The 18,124-nt window shown below is 38.1% G+C and overlaps 1 protein-coding gene and 1 long non-coding RNA gene across 2 annotated transcripts in view; one reads left to right on the top strand and one right to left on the bottom strand.

The window, feature by feature from the left end:
• The window catches only part of LOC309474003, a 247,693-nt gene that overhangs the window by 143,597 nt on the left and 85,972 nt on the right, over positions 1-18,124 (top strand). The window lies entirely within an intron of this gene.
• LOC309473882 (NACHT, LRR and PYD domains-containing protein 3) overlaps positions 1-18,124 on the bottom strand; it is a 38,464-nt gene that overhangs the window by 1,197 nt on the left and 19,143 nt on the right. Inside the window, 7 exon segments of the mRNA XM_082136128.1 lie at positions 4,239-4,412; positions 6,856-7,029; positions 7,448-7,621; positions 9,112-9,285; positions 10,253-10,426; positions 10,771-12,459; positions 12,461-12,605. Coding sequence (XP_081992254.1) covers positions 4,239-4,412; positions 6,856-7,029; positions 7,448-7,621; positions 9,112-9,285; positions 10,253-10,426; positions 10,771-12,459; positions 12,461-12,605 — 2,704 coding nt within the window.

Raw genomic sequence — 18,124 nt, 5'->3', positions numbered from 1 at the left:
GTAATAAAAGTTTACATCTTATGTACGGTGCTCGGCAGTGATCAAAAAGGATTTAAACAGTGAATTTTGAATCTCTTCTTGTAAACTCAGAGATGTGGATTCAGACGGCAATTAAATTACCAGACGACCTGTTTATAAAAAAAACAGTAGGTACTAATTTGGACAGGGATTTTTACACAGGTTGGGTGAGAAAAAAACACTGATATTATGGATTCGGACGGGACTAAAATCGCAGACTTACCCCTGTTTAAAATACCGGACGAGCCCATGAGAAACAATATTAGCGTCTGAATAGAACTTAAAGGGATAGTTCACCCAAAAATGAAAATTCTGTCATCATTTACTCACTCTCAAGTTGTTTCAAACCTGTATGAATTTCTTTTTTCTGCTGAACACAAAAGAAGATATTTTGAAAAATGTCGGTAACCAAACAGTTGCTGGACCCCATTGACTTCCATAGTATTTTTTTCCCTACTATGGAAGTCAATGGGGTCCATCAACTGTTTGGTTACCGACATTTTTCAAAATATCTTCTTTTGTGTTCAGCAGAAAAAAGAAATTCATACAGGTTTGAAACAACTTGAGGGTGAGTAAATGATGACAGAATTTTCATTTTTGGATGAACTATCCCTTTAACTGACAGTAGCCTATGCTATCACTGGCCTTTAAAAGCACTCTTTTATTAAATTAATAATATAATAATAATATAATAAAAATTCTAACAACAATCAGTGTGAAAGCTGCTTTGAAACAATATGTATTGTGAAAAGCGCTATACAAATAAATTTGAATTGAATTGATTGACAATTTTATTCTTTGCATGAAAACACTTGAATTAGCCTAAATGAACACTGTCTGTGTGTATTAAAACGTCAGATTTATTTTCATATAGACCTGCAACAGTGATAAGGTAAAGCTAAGAGTGGTCCAGACCAACCTTCCGAACGTATGACTTACAGAAGGTATAGTTAACTAAGAACGTTTCGGGAAACACGTATTAACGATAAGGTGCAGCTTAAGGTGTAACTTAAGAACGACGTAGCGTTAAAGGACAAGTTCGGTATTTTACACTTAAAGCCCTGTTTACAGATCGTATCTGATGAAATAGAACGGTTAAGATTAAAATTTGGACACATGCTCCTGTCCCGAGAATTTTAGGTTTATTTCGCTTTTGTGGACCTATTTTGCCAAACGCGTCACACCCGTGATTCTTCCGTTGAGAGCTTGAATAATAGACACTCCAGCCCAGTTGGTGGCGATAATGCACCTTTGCCAATTGCAAGCAAACCACGGGCATTTTATTGAATACACAGAAGAAGCAGAAGAAGAAGCGGTGGAGTAATACCGTAAAGGTGCTGCGGTCTCACAGCACGTCCTATTAAGTCAATGGAGTTGGACAAAAACTAAGATAAAACCTGTTGGAATGCATCTTTTTCAACGATTTTTGAGTGAACATATCAGTGAACACCCCTGACCACTCGGTGAGTTTCACGTCTTTGTAAACGAAAGTTTAAGGTGTTTTTAGGACGGAATCTTCCAGTGCACATAGACAACCATTGTGGGGGGGGGGAGCGAAATAAACCTAAAATTCTCGGGACAGCAGCATGTGTCCAAATTTTAATCTTAACCATTCTATTTCATCATATACGATCTGTAAACAGGGCTTTAAGTGTAAATTACCGAACTTGTCCTTTAAGAAGGTTTCAGGAAACCCAGCCCTGGTGGTTCCAAACTTCTTCCATTTACGGATGATGGAGGCCACTGTGCTCATTGGAACCTTCAATGCTACAGAAATTTTTCTGTACCCTTCCCCTGATCTGTGCCTCAATACAATCCTATCTCGGAGGTCTACAGACAATTCCTTGGACTTCATGGCTTGGTTTGTGCTCTGACATGCACTGTCAACTGTGGGACCTTATATAGACAGGCGTGTGCCTTTCCAAATCATGTCCAATCAACTGAATTTACCACAGGTGGACGCCAATCAAATTGTAGAAACATCTCAAGGATTATCAATGGAAACAGACTGTGAATACCTACTTATGTACATGTGATTTTTTCGTTTTTTATTTTTAATAAATTTGCAAAGATGTCAAACAAACTTCTTTCACATTGTCAATGTGAGGTATTGTTTGTAGAATTTTGAAAAAAAATAATAATTTAATCCAGTTTGGAATAAGGCTGTAAACACAACAAAATGTGGCAAAAGTGTAGCGCTGTGAATACTTTCCGCATGCACTGTATCCACGATTTATTGTCTCTGTGTTTTGCTGCTCACAAATACAAAGTCACTAAAACATCTTGATCTAGCTATATGCTATTACCCTGTTAGTACTTTATACAGTAGGAAAAGGTTATTTTTTCTTGGCCAGGAAGATAATTTATTTCCGAAAATTGATAATTGAATATGCTGTCTGTTTGTTGGATGAACTGATTAAATAATTGTACTATTAATTCTGCTACAGTCAATTCTAACTGTGCGTTCACACCAAACGCGAATAGCGCGTCAAATTCGCGTCTACCGCGTCTAGTTTGACGCTTGAACATTTTGAAACCATTCGCGCGTCCAGAGCGAAATTGACGCGTGTCTGAGGCGAAATCCGCTTCTTGTGGGCGGGGCAAGTGCAAGGCGGTTGTCTGTTTGTGTTGTAAATGGCTGATGTTGATCGAGCATTCCTCGAGAGAGTTACCACTCTGTATTTTGCTTTGGAAAGCAGAACAGCGGCATATGGGTCATCGTCGCCGTACTTGGGTCCACCGAGACCCTCCGGAGGCGTACCCAGTTTGGCGAGTTTCACCATTTGCTCCAGGAGCTGCGCCTGGATGACGGCCGCTATCAGCGGTGCTTCCGCCTGTCCCGCGCCCAGTTTGATGACCTGTTGTCTCGCATCGGAGCGAGGATCACCCTCGCCCTCACCCACATAATCTGTAGCCTCCAAAAGTAATTAACCTGTCCTGTGATTTTTTTTCCCTTCTCACACAACACTGTCCAGACACGAACTATGTTCTTATACACTAAAGTATATTGGTTGTCTTTACATTAGAATAATAATGTTTCATATAATCTGGATTTAGATATGGAATAAATAGCATTAAATACTAAATAAATATGTCTCATATATTGAAATCAAGTTTTTATGTGATAAAAGATTTACTTTGTTTTTACTTCACCACGTGACAGCAGCAAGCAGGCTCCTGATTGGTTAACGCGGCGCGAACTGACGCCAAAGTTCAGATTGTTCAACTGAATTCGCGTCAAACGCGTGAATGCACAAAAAGCACCAAATAAAATCATGTTCGAATTTGCGTCCACCGCGCCACGCTAAACGCCTCATTCACGCTGCGGGACCGCGTAAACGCGTCTTTACATTGACTTAACATTGAAATCATGTTAAGTCGCTCATGACGCTCTATTCGCGTTTGGTGTGAACGCACCATAAAACTTTTGGTTTTTCAAGCTAATTTGCTACAATATTAAGCAAGAGTAGTAAAAATAACAAAGGGCATCACAACGGTCAGAGACACCTGTTTAATGCTTGTTTGTTTATAAGAAATACTGCAGACAGATGAAAAAACACTGAGTGAAAGACCCCAGCTCATCAGAATGATCCCTTTTATGAGTGTATTTTGGTTTTAAACGCTATAAAGAAAACTCAAAAGTGGCTGTAAAACCTGTACAGTACATCATGTGTAGCTACCCAGAGAGTAAATATGACAGACCATCAGTCCAAGCACAAGCAGCATGGCTATATCTGAACTTCTTACCAAACCAAACAGTACAATTATTTAATCAAAGAAACAATCTACTGATTTTTCAGCCAACTAAAACCTGACTAATCCTTTTGATAATTAGTAGATAGTTCAGCCAAATGTTAAAATATTCAACTAAATATAATCAAACTTGTATGATCTTCTTCTGCCAAACACAAAAGATATCTTGAAGAATGTTTCACTGAGAAGAAAATATATTTTATATTTTACAAAAAAAAATACAGGTTTGGAATGAGTAAATGATGATAAAGTTTTCATTTTGGCTGAAATATCTCTTTAAGAAGCCTTTTAATTGAAAATGACATGTAACCAAATTATTTAAAAAACGAAATAAACTTTCTTTTCCTCCATATCTTGCAGCTCTACAGCCTCTTTTGAATGGCATTTTACTCCACTTTACACTTGGTGAAGCTGAAATACATCTACAGAAATTCTCAGAACAGAATGAATCTTATTGCTCAACATACTCAAGTTTGTTCAGTGTGCAGTTTGGATCATTCAGTAGATCAGAGAGCATCTTGCCTCCTGATTCACCCGTGCGATTGTCACTAAGATCCAGCTCTCTCAGGTGTGAGGGGTTTGAACGTAGAGCTGAAGCCAGAAAACTGCAGCCTTCATCTGTCACCTCACAGTTAGATAATCTACACAGACACACAGAAACAAAGAAGATATCTGTTACATCAGTGCCCGGTTTCATAGACAAGACTTAAACCTAATCCCAAACTAAAATGCATGTTTGAGTTGTCTTAACCCTCTGGAGTCTGAGCGTTTTTTTTGGGCCCTGGGGGTGTTCTGACATGCCCTGACATTTGTGCTTTTTTCAGTTGCTTATAAACATATTAATGGCAAAGGTGTAAATTCACTCTATATAGCACAAACAGGACTACAATAATATGTGAGCCACATGTATGTACATGTTTTCATTTTTGAGAGAATAATGTTTATGCGTGGTTATCGAAAAAACTAAAAATTAAAATTTTTGAAATAAGACCACAAAACACATACTAAATATGTGGCAATAAGACTTTTGACTTATGGATGTCGTCGCCTATAGTTTTTTCTTCAAAATTATGTGAAAATAGTCTTGCTTTATCGTTCACATAAAACCATACATTGATTTAAATTGATGTAAAACAGGTTTTGCTTGGAAAGCCAATATGCGAGGGGGCGTGAACGAGGAGTGGTTTACACCTTAGAATACACCCACTCTGCATAATGATGAGCCATTCACTCAGGTGTGACACTGACTGAGCCACAATGAAAGGACAAAAGATATATTTAGAAGAAGACTTATATTGACCATTTAAGATTTTGCTTACATCTATCTTGTAAATATGTTTTGCTATTTTATTAAAATGGTTACAATTACAACAATAATTACAATTTCAACAATATTTCAAGTGTACTCTTTCTTTGTAAAAAAAAAATGATTATAGGCCCTACATTTTATCTATGTATTCATTAGTTTGAATATAACCAACATTGGAACAGCTAACATCTTAGTTGATGACTTTATTTTTGACAAAAATCGTATTTTATATATAGAAATGGCTAAACAAAAGCTTATTTGATGTGGCAGTATATTCTACAGTTAAAACTGTACCCAAATCTACTAAACAAAATGTTGTCTTTCATATTTCGTCTGACTGTAACGTTGTTTTCATGAAATATTAGGGCATATTGTTAATTTGCAGTTTAATACGTTGCTTATACAAATAGCCTACATTTTATTTCAACATTCAGTCGATGTTTACTTATCTCAGTATAGCAATACAGTTTGCTAAAACATCATCATTCATTCACACACGCGATTTAAATTTAAACTGTCTTTGCCAGCTGTGGTAAACAGCGCGCATTCATGCCGTTTATTCATTCATAAACAGAAACCCACGTGAAGAAATTCACGTGAGAAGGAAAAAACTTACTTGTATTCCTCAGCTCGCTCCTCGATATACCCGCACTTCTGAGGGACATTTTCGATTAGTATTATTCCTCACAGCGCTGCAAGACGGTGTAAACAATGATCTAAATAAACGTGTGTGTTTTCTCGAGCTGATGGGGGCGTTCACAGGATTGCCTCAGCCATTTGCGTTTGAATAGCGCACGCTCTCCGTGGGCGGGGCCGATTATAACGTAATGAGATGAGATGAGCTCGACTGGAATCGCTCTCTTTTAATACAGATTTCACAAGATGAGAATAATTGTTTTTTTATATAAATGACTTCATTTAAAAGAAGAGAATTCAAGCTTCATGCCTGTCTGTCTGTATGTCTGTTTGACTGAGTATTCGCTGAGTTATTGTTAATTTTCGGACGCGTTTCAGAATGGACTTCACTGGCAGAGAGAAGGCAGAACTCGCTTCGTGTTTATTTTTCTTTATTTGGCAAAAAGCACAACACTTTGTTTTTATTGTGAGTATACACAAAAATAATACACATTTAACAGAATCGATTGATGTATGAAACTCCTATGGAAAATCAAAGTCAACAGAGTATTTATGAGTTTCTTTTACACTAATAAAAAAAAAGCGAGCTGGTATCGCCGGCGATACCGTAGACCTCAGGGGGTTAACTTAAAGTAAATTGCACTGACTTTTCTTAAAATATGTCAGTGCCATTGATTGTCTTAAGATGCACACTAGTTCTTTTTTTTTTTATAAGGCACATTTAACTACTTAAATATCCTAATTTAACTAAGGCCTAATCCTGGCTTAATCTAATCCCTGTCTGTGAAACCAACTCACAACAAAAGCTTGTTAAATCTTTTGACCTGAACGAGGTTATCAAACATTTAGCTAGTTTTAAACTGCATTTAATGTAAGTTATAGATTATTAATACAACATTTTGCTTACTCAATTTGTCTTTATTCAAATATGTAATTTATGTTTTATTTTCCTATTTATTTTTTGGTCTTGCCATGTGATGTTTAACTCAATTGCAACTGGAGTAATATTTAAAAAAAGTCAGTTGACTATATCCTTATTTTCAAAACTCATTAATAAGATAATTAAATTGAATAATGTGTTGGTTTCTGTAAACATACTTTATGTTTATCAAATTGATAAACACAATTGAATCTCAAACCCCAGTATCTCCAGCTGACAGTTTGGGCTCTTCAGTCCATCAGAGAGCAGTTCCACTCCTAAATCCTTCAACTCATTGATACTCATGTCCAGCTCTATCAGATGGGAGTTTGATGATTGTAGAACTGATGACAGAGTTTCACAGCATTGACCAGTGAGGTTACAGCATACCAATCTGTACAGAATAATTACACTTCCATATTAACACATACTAATAAAGGTGGAATCTCTCTCATTTAATAAATTATAAGTTCTGCTGAAAGGAGAATATGGTTCTGATCACCAGTTGATCTATACAGCCATCTACCAGATACTGAGGATCATAAGCAAATAGATTTGTATCTCCTGAAGGAAATAGCTGTGTTCTAGTTTTGGTTTTAGGTTCTGAGTAAATAAAATGCTGCATCTGCGGCGCCTTAAACTGCGCTGTTGACACTCGACAAATTGTTTTTGCAAAACAATATTCTTCTTTTCTTTTAGAGAAGAAAACTCTTATACATGAATATCAAAATGCATGCATTAAAGAGCCTACTAAAATTAAATATATAGTCAATTTATAATGCTTCAATATCCTGATTGAATGAATTTCAAACCTCAGTTTCCTCAGCTGACAGTGTGGGCTCTTCAGTCCATCAGAGAGCAGCTTCACTCCTGAATCACGCAGGCCATTGTCCCTCATGTCCAGCTCTATCAGATGGGAGTTTGATGATTGTAGAACTGATGCCACATATTCACAGCACTGACCAGTGAGACTACAGCTTGCCAATCTGAACAGAATAATAAAAAAAAATACAATCAAATATGCTTAAGTATATTATCTTTCGCATTAAGTACAGTAAATTAGTTGTTCCAATTCAGCAGACTTTAAGTATTCCAATTTAGTATACCAAAAGTACAATTGCTGGGTATTTATTTTAAGTACATAAATATGTAAATGTATTTGTTGTATGCTTAGCATAAAATAAATGTGTTTTAAATACATTTAAGTATATTTCTTTTTCACTGGCGTCTTTACCGCCTTTCACTGGATTGCTCTCACGCTCCGTCCGTAGCGCTCATTGACACATTTTTGAGCAGCCCACGTTTGAGCTCTCCTCGGGACGGCCACTGCTATTCACATGAGCAGATGACAGCTCTCTATTGAGACAGCAATAGTCCCAAGTCAAACCACTCAAGCCATTGATAAAGCTGTCAATTCATTGCATGGTCACTACTGTTGAAATAAAATGCTTTCATAACGTGGAAAAGTCACCATTATTTTCTATAAGATAAAATACTGAAGTTTTATGGAAATGGGTCATACCATTGACATTACCTAAGCAGTTTAAGTAAAACCCCGCTTTTTAAAGGGCATGCATTTATTGCATAGATAGAGCAAACACAATGTAAGTGTCTAATATGCATAAGCACAGTTCTGATGAATGATAAATTAAATTTAAATTAATGTTGTTAAACTGAATGTACGAAGGAAACTTCTGAAATAACTACAACATTAACAACACTGAAATAAGAGCACACGGTTCATCTATCAATCTGATGCGCATTAAAGTTGTGTTTGTTACTTTAGCAACAGTCGAGCCCCGCTGCGCTTTCTTTCAGAATCATCATAAAAAGAAATTCCGTATAAAGAGAACAAAGAAGGCTTTCTTACTATTCCGTGAAAAAAAAGTTAGTTTAGGATTATTTGGGAAAGTGCATGATATTCTTGGGTAGTCTCTCCATGGAAGCATTGTATGTTTAATGTACCTGGATCACTTTAATAAGGTTGTGTAGACATTAACACTATCCTACACAAAAGTTAACATGAACTAACAGTACTTTTAAAGCCTTTTTAAATTTTGTCTTGTGTAAATTTCTTCAAATGCCAAAGTGGTGAGTAGGACGAGCCGGTGGTGTGATTACTGATGAGCGACACCTGCGCATTGTTTTTTTTTCTTTGAACAAGAATCAGTCAATCATAATTCATAAATGGAACAATCGGTTTTATAATAAACATTTTTCAATGCATACAATTCTGACCCTGCCTTCTGATTGGTCCAGTGTTCCAGTGGATAAAATAAAATGCTGCATCTGTGGCGCCTTAAACTGCGCTGTTGACACTCGACAAATTGTTTTTGCACAACGATATTCTTCTTTTCTTTTAGAGAAGATAACTCTTATACATGAATATCAAAATGCATGCATTAAAGAGCCCACTAAAATTAAATATATAGTCAATTTATAATACTCCACTATACTGATTGAATTAATCTCAAACCTCAGTTTCTTCAGCTGACAGTTTGGGCTCTTCAGTCCATCAGATAGCAGCTTCCCTCCTGAATCCTGTAGGCTATTGTTCCCCATGTCCAGCTCTATCAGATGGGAGTTTGATGATTGTAGAACTGATGCCACATATTCACAGCACTGACCAGTGAGACTACATCCTGCCAATCTGAACAGAATAATAAAAAAACGGAATAATTACCCATTTAATATACTCTGATTAAAGTGGAATCTCTCTGATTTCATAAATAGAATATGGAGACTATGGTTCTGATCCCCAGTCGATCTATACAGCCATGTAACAAATAGATTTGTATTTCAAGAAGGAAATAGTCATTGTGGCGAGCAGGACGAGGCAGAGGGCCGCGAGAGAGCGGCACGAGGCCGGTGGCGTGACTACTGATGAGCGACACCTGCGCAACGCACCGGTCTCGTATCTCTCACGGAGGAGCGGAAGCATAAAGGAGGAGCGACGACAGTTAAGAGCGAAAGAGGAACAGGCCTGAGTTTTATGTGATGTTTTTGTTTATGTGAGTAGTCGTCCGCGAGGGGCTGCTGGCTTATACTTTTGTTTTTGTATTGGTTTATTTATTTATTAAAAAATTTGAATGTTCGCCGGTTCCCGCCTCCTTCTTCCCATAACAACGAACCTCAAAAAAAAAAAAAAAAAAAAAGGAAATCCCGCACACTATAAATACTGGCATACGAGTATCAAAATTTTATTAGCAACATTTTGGTCTCATGGCCTTCATCAGGCAAATACCTTGCCTACCATTATCTGACACACATACAGTAACTGTCCATCATTTCATCTTGGGCTCTTGTTTTTACTTGGTTTCTAAATAAATAATTTGTTAGGCTGGGAGTTGAACACAAGGGGTATGGAATGATGGAATTTGTATGTATTTAAATAGGTTATTCATGTTTTCTGTGTATTTCTATTTATTTTGTGGTCTTGTCATGTGAGGTGCAAATAATTTTGTTATTGATGCAGTAATATTATAAAATGTTGCTCAGACAATCAGATTATTTTGTCATGGTCTTTAATTTCAAAACTAGTATATAAGATAATTACATTCAATAATTGATTTGATTGGGTAATCATACTTTGTTTATATGTTGTATCAAACTCAAACCTCAGTATCTTCAGTTGACAGTTTGGGCTCTTCAGTCCATCAGAGAGCAGCTTCACTCCTGAATCCTGCAGGTCATTGAGAGAGATGTCCAGCTCTATCAGGGGTGAGTTTGGTATTTGCAGGGCCAAAACCACAGATTCACAGCTGGTGTCATCAAGTCCACATGAGGAGAGTCTGTAAAAACAGGATATTTGACCATTACATATATTGTGTTTATCTTGTTGGAACAGTGTTTGTTTGACTGTTAACAAGTTATGTCATGTTCTCTGTGAACAATTAAGCTTTCCAGAAGTATTAAATATTAATGTCATGTATGTTAGCCAAGTGAAAACATCTTTTACAACTTTTAAAAATATGTCTATACATGATTGTTTAGTAAATGCATTGTAGTAAATACAGATTTTACTCTCCAAAAGAAGTAAAAACATGATCATTTACATTGCAACTTCATCATTGCACTTAAAAAAAGTTTCAGTGTAGATAAAAATTCATTAAACAGCAGTTAACAAGTTACTTACATGGCTTTTCTGCAGCATCTCACAGCTGGCAGGAGATTCATTCGGCTGCCATGTGATGTCGTGTACATGTTCAGGTCGAGCTTATCCAACACCTCCTCTGACATCAGCAGTACGTAAGCCATCAATGAACACATGGAAGACGAGAGTGTTCTTTCTGCTGATGGTCTGAAGTATCTCTGGATTTCTGTATATAATGAATTGTCATTGAGCTCCAGTAAGCAGTAGAACAGGTTGACTGAAGCTTCAGTTGAGATGTCCACATGGCTTTTTAAGTGTTCTTTAATGTGTTTGGTTATTTCTGTGATGCTGTCTTTGCTGTCTTCAGTGTGTGTGAACAGGCCTTGGAGCAGGTTCTGATTTGATTCCAGTGAAATGCCCAGCAGAAACCGTAAAAATAGGTCTAAATGTCCTTTCTGACTTTGAATTGCTTTCTCAACAGCCTTCTTTAGTAAATCATGCAAGGGGATATTTTTGTGTGTTTTGTCTCTTTTACAAAGACAAAGAAACAGATGTTTGCGCCTGACTCTGTTTTGTGTTCCTTCAAAGAAAAGCTGCAGCTCGTCCATGTTCTTGTTCAGGTAGCAGAGGAACACATGCACTGCAGCGAGGAACTCTTGAACACTCAGATGCACAAAGCAGAAGACCTTCATCTCATGAAGTCCAGCTTCTTGCTGAAAGATCTCAGTGAGCATTCCTGTGGACTCAAAGTCTTCACTCACATCAATACCACATGCTTTCAGATCCTTCTCATAGAACACTATGTTTTCTTTCTTCAGCTGTTCAAACGCTAGCTTAGCTAACTTCAAAATCATTGTTTTATTGGAATCTAAGAGCTTGATACGTTCTCTTTCTGTTTCTCCTTTACACTTCTGGTTCTTCATTTTCATCTGTATCAGCAGGAAGTGGATGTATATTTCAGTGAGTGTCGTGTCAATGTTCTCTGCATCGTTCCCAATGGAGATGTCCTGAAGAACAGTGGCTATGATCCAACAGAACATGGGTATGTAACACATGATGTAGAGACTTCGAGATTTCTTAATGTGTGAGATCATTCTGGAGGCCTGAGTCTCATCTGTGATTTTCTTTCTGAAATACTCCTCCTTCTGCTGGTCAGTGAATCCTCGCACCTCTGTGAATAACACATACTCAGGAGGGATCTGATTGGCTGCTGCTGGTCGTGATGTCACCCAGACGCAAGCTGATGGAAGCAGAGTCCCATTTACCAGACCTGTGAACAGTTCATCTACAGATGATCGCTCCTCAATGCTTTCAATTTCACAGTTAAAATCCAAAGGGAGTCGTCTCTCATCTAGTCCATCGAAGATAAACGCAAGCTTACAACTATATATCTTACATATCTTTTCTGTTTCCAGGTCCTTCAGTTCTGGATTAAATCTCTGTAGAAACTCATGCAGACTGAACTTTTTGTCTTTAATGCAGTTAATCTTTCGGAATGGAAGCAGGAAAACACAGTCTATATCCTGATTAGCTTTTCCTTCTGCCCAGTCCAGAATGAACTTGTGCACTAAGACAGTTTTTCCAATGCCAGCGATGCCTTTGGTCAGAACAATCTTTTTCTTTTCACTTTTGTTCAGACTAAATACATCATTGCATTTGATTGAACGGTTCTGTGATTTACGGGGTTTAATTGCATCATCAATCTGCAGAACCTCATGTTCTTGATTGACTTCTAAGATCCCCCTCCGTAATGAAAAGTTCTGTGAAAACATCCTTTAGATCTGCTTCATTTTCTTTTTTACACTCAAAAATGTGTTCTACTTTCTCCTTCATGTTAATTTTGTGAGTTTTCAAGAATTCCTGCAGCCATAAATTATCTGTTATAAAAAAAAAAGTATATATGTGTTAACAAAAAAACTCAGGATCATTCACATAAAAACAAAACATCATAAGAGTAACACACAACACTAAAATAATGCAATAGACATTAAGCAAATAACATAAAATGTAACACAAAACAAAAATAAGAAGAACTATTATTAAAAAATATATGTGATGTGTAACAGGGTGTCACGGCTGTACTTTGTATTATTTTCTCTGCCGTGTGTGTGTGTGTGTGTGTGTGTGTGTGTGTTTGTGCTCCCCCCTACAGGTGCGCTGCGGAGCTGTGTGGTAATCAGGTGGATTGGGTGCACCGGTGCACAGGTGTGCCTATCGATAAGAGCTTACTGTTTGGCGTGCTCAGTGAGCGTTCCTTCTTGTCACATCGATCCCTGGCCAGGACCGAGATGTTGATCGGCGTTGCGGCGTATTAATAGAGTTTGGTGTCAGACTTTGTTATGAAGAATGGAAAATAAAGAGAGTATTGTAACTGCCGAAAACGCTTCCTCCTCCTTCGTTGTTGCTCCCTAAGAAGGGCGTAACAATTGGGGGCTCGTCCAACTAAATTCGTGTTTGAATTCGTGCGAATTATTTGGGAAAAATTTTTTTTGAAGGAGGATAAAAGGTAGGATATTGGAATTGAGTATGTTTGTATATTGTCCGCCTATTTGTAAATTGATAAAGTTGGAACGCTCCATTAGTTGTTAGGCTCTATAACATAATGCGTTGGGAGTATTTAAAGAACAAACCTTCCGGGTAGGGTTAGTGCGTGTCTTTGGGCACGTAGGTTTTTTATTTTAGTTTGTTATTTTTGGTTGTCTCGGGGGCACATCCGTCTTGTACTGATGGTCCGGATGAGAGTGCGCAACAGTATCTGAAAGTGTTCGTTGCGTGTGCAGTAACTCGTTCTGGTGCTCAGCCTAGGGTTGAAGAGAAAGTTGGTGAAACTGAATCATGTTTCGTTTTGAGTGATTATCCCATTGTGGTTTCTCGGGAAGATTTGTTCTGAAAGAATTCTTCGTTATTTCTACTGGCCTCGTATTAAAAAGGACGTTGCCAGTTTTATTAAGACCTGTCATACATGCCAGCTTACCGGTAAACCGAACCAGTCGTTAAAGCCAGCTCCTCTGCGTCCAATTCCGGCTGTATGTCAACCGTTCGAACATCTCATTATTGATTGCGTCGGTCCTCTTCCTCGTTCGAAAGCTGGAAGTGAGTTCCTGTTGACAGTGATGTGTCAAGTTACGCGTTATCCAGCTGCTTACCCATTGCGCTCGATTAATACAAAGTCTATTGTGAAAGCGTTCACTCAGTTCGTGTCTATTTTTGGGTTACCGAAAATCATTCAATCGGACCAGGGAAGTAATTTTACGTCGAAATTATTTGCGGAAGTGCTTTTCGAGCTGGGTATTAAACACAATCTGTCAACAGCGTATCACGCCCAGAGTCAAGGGGCACTTGAACATTTCCATTCTACGTTAAAATCGTTATTGAGAGCCTACTGCCTGGAAATGCAGCTGGACTGGGAAGAAGGTCTGCCGTGGTTGATGTTAGCAGCCAGGGAGGTCACGCAGCAGAGTATTGGGTTTAGCCCAAACGAACTGGTTTTTGCGCTATTGTCAGTACGTACTGGGTTTCCGTCGTCGGCTTTCATTGGCTGGGGAGTTAGCTGGGAAATGTTTAATTAAAACTCAGGGGAAAATGAAAAAGTTGTTTGACCGTTCCACTGAACATCGGAGGTTTAGTGTTGGAGATCAGGTCCTTGCACTTCTGCCTGTAGTAGATTCCCCGTTCCAAGCTAAATATACTGGGCCGTATGAGGTAATACATTGCGGGGCTATGGATAATTATACGCTTCTGACGCCAGACCGAAGAAAGAGATCCCAAGTCTGTCATGTAAATCTCCTTAAGCCGTATTATCAGCGAAATCGACCGGTCTCAATGGCAGTAGCGCCTGTGGTGCTAGTGGACAGTTCCCCCCAGTCGTGTGTTACACAGGTCATGACGAGCATGCCTGTGGATGACTTAGAATCTCCTGATGACTGCGTGTTACTGGGTCGTTTAAAGAATTCTGAAACGTTGAAAAATTTGTCATCTAATCTTAAACATTTAGAGGCGTCGCAAAGTCAAGAATTGATCAGTTTGCTTTCGGAATTCCCGGAGTTGTTTTTGGATGTTCCAACCCAAACCACAGAGTTGGAGCATGATATTGAGGTAGGCGAGGCTGCTCCTGATCGTCAGCGTTTTTACAGGGTTCCGCTGAATAAACGAGAGGTTTTGGAAAAGGAAGTCCAGTATTTACTGGATAACGGGTTAGCAGAACCTTCATTTTCCAGCTGGTCCTCGCCGTGTTTGTTGGTTAGAAAATCTGATGGTACGTTCCGTTTTTGTAAAGATTATAGGAAACTGAATTCTGTTACAAGACCAGACTCATTTCCTCTGCCGAGAATGGAGGACTGTGTCGATCAGGTCGGTGCCGCAAAATTTGTGACAAAATTAGATTTACTGAAAGGCTATTGGCAGATTCCGCTGACAGAGCGCGCGCGCGAGGTTTCATCGTTTATAACACATAATGGATTATTTTCTTACCGGGTTACGTCGCACCGGCGACGTTTCAAAGAATGATGAATAGGGTTATCGCGGGACTAAAAGGTGTGACGGTTTATTTGGATGATACGATCGTGGTAAGTGATACATGGTCAGAACACCTTAATCGTTTAAGCTTGCTTTTAGTCCGTCTCTCTCAAGCAAATCTTACATTGAATTTGGCTAAGTGCGAGTTTGCAGGAGCAACAGTAACGTATCTTGGTAAAGTAGTGGGGCAAGGACAGGTGCGTCCAGTGAGGGAGAAGGTGAGAGCAATAGATGAATATCCTGTTCCTGTTACTAAGAAGGAATTAATGAGCTTTCTGGGTCTGGTGGGTTTCTACCGCTGTTTTTGTAGGAACTTTTCTACGGTTGTTGCCCCTTTAAACAGACCTACTGAAAGCTACAGCCCTGTTTGTTTGGTCTGAGTCTTGTCAGAATGCCTTTGAGGCAGTGAAAACGTTGTTAACTACGACACTTGTCCTAATGGCACCTCAGCTGGAAAAAAACATTTAAGATTCAGGTAGATGCCAGTAAAGAGGGAGCAGGGGCAGTGCTGATTCAAGAGGATGATGCAGGTATTGAGCGGCCGGTTTGTTTTTTCTCGCGGAAGTTCAATAGTCATCAAAGGAACTACTCCACAATTGAAAAGGAGGCGCTTGCGTTAATTTTGGCTCTCCAACATTTCGAAGTGTATGTAGGTGGGAACAGCTCAGCGGAAATAGTTTACAGTGACCATAACCCGCGTACTTTTTTACACTCTCTTAAAAATCCAAATCAACGGCTGATTTAGATGTTAGGCATGTGAAGGGCTCGGAAAATGTAGTGGCCGACGCGCTGTCTAGGATACCATTGTAGAACACTTTTGTAAGGTGTTGCCGTGGATTAAGAATTAATAGGTTTGTTTTTTGTTATTTCTTATTATGTTATCCACGTGGGGGGAAGGATTTTGTTGGTAATGTGTATGTATAGGCCTATACTGAAATTATATTTGTTAGTGCGATTATGAGTGCTTAAGTGTTGTTGGCGGAAACTTATTGGTTTCCTTTTCTTAAGGGGTGGGGTGTCACGGCTGTACTTTGTATTATTTTCTCTGCTGTGTGTGTGTGTGTGTGTGTGTGTGTGTTTGTGCTCCCCCCTACAGGTGCGCTGCGGAGCTGTGTGGTAATCAGGTGGATTGGGTGCACCGGTGCACAGGTGTGCCTATCGATAAGAGCTTAATGTTTGGCGTGCTCAGTGAGCGTTCCTTCTTGTCACATCGATCCCTGGCCAGGACCGAGATGTTGATCGGCGTTGCGGCGTATTAATAGAGTTTGGTGTCAGATTTTGTTATGAAGAATGGAAAATAAAGAGAGTATTGTAACTGCCGAAAACGCTTCCTCCTCCTTCATTGTTGCTCCCTAAAAAGGGCGTAACACAGGGACTTCTGGGAAAGTCCCTTTACACTTTTTTTTAACCATAAATTACATGGTAATTCATAGCTTTCACTTGAAAAGACCGTCAATTTGATGGTGTTTCACAGTAAATTAATGTGATGTTAAATCATTTACAGTTGTTCACCATATATGGTAAGGTAACTTGCAGTTAATTAGTAAAAAAACAAAACATTTACTGTATTTAAATTCATAGCTGAGATCAGTATACATTAGGGTGTAACGGTACATGTATTCGTCCCAAACTGTACGGTACGGACGTCACGGTTTGGTGAATACAGTCGCACAACGAATACATTCAGTCACAGGCGATCCACACTCCAATCCAGAAGGTAATGCGCAGCAATGCAACGCGGTTTGCTACCAGTAAAAAGAGCAGAAAAAGAGACGATCAATCGATATGTTTACATCTCTCAACCAGTGTTTCAACTGTGGAAAGATATCAATAAAACAGCTTGAGAATAATACATAGAACTATATATGCACTATATTAGCCTATTCATTATATTTACTTAACCAGTCAGTTATGTCTTGATTATTTAATATATATTTAAATAAATTTGTCATGAAAACAGCTTATGACAGCCACTGTGAAGATTATTATATTTCAAAAATTGAATTAAAAATTAGATTTAGTACGTTTTTATTTTTTATTTGAGGAGTTGATTATAATATCTAAAAATAAATAGCAACTGAATTTAATAATTTGGGCTCTGTTTTTAGCTGTAAAGTGTAATTAGGGGCTCCCCATATAGCTAAGAATTTTTTTATATACTTTAGATATGTTTAATTATAATATAATTTATTTAAACACATATACACATAAAAAAATAAATAAAAAAAAATAAACAGTTTAAAGGCACTATGTAAGATTTTTTTTAATTAAAATATCCAAAAACCACTAGAACACTGTTATATATTTTGTTGACTTTTGTACTTACATTCCAGATGTTTCCAAGAATGTTTATATCCAGACAGAAAAGCAATTTTAACCAGGACACGGACAATGTCATTGCATCGCCTATCATTGATGCCATACCTGCGTTACCCTTGATTTCTGGTTTGTTTTATTTTGCACGGTTTGTTTTTATTTTAAACCATGGAAACACCAAATATGCTTTAATATATTTTATGTTTTATTAGACAAGGGAACAACTGTTTGGATACAATTATAGACAGAAAACGAATCATTGTTATATAGCTCAACACTGTTAGTCTTATTGTTTGAATAGCTTGTTTTCTTGATTTTCCACGAGTACCATGTTTTTACCATGCCTCAGAGATAAACACTATTTTGTCAAGTGGCTAACATAACATAATCAGATGCAGCTTTATTTTTTAGTAACAGTAAATGTAGCATTTTCTGTCATTCAATATGTTTTAAAATTAATTGCATGCCATTTAGCAACACAAGACATCCAGCATTTAATAATATGACATTCTAATATTGATCTATCTTACTGCAGTGTGCAACAAGTGTCTCATAGCAGCTGCCG

Source organism: Leuciscus leuciscus, assembly GCF_965113295.1.
Source record: "Leuciscus leuciscus genome assembly, chromosome: 14".
Lineage (NCBI taxonomy): Eukaryota > Metazoa > Chordata > Actinopteri > Cypriniformes > Leuciscidae > Leuciscus > Leuciscus leuciscus.
Note: the sequence above shows the minus strand (reverse complement) of the source record. Positions and strands in the feature narration are given on the sequence as shown.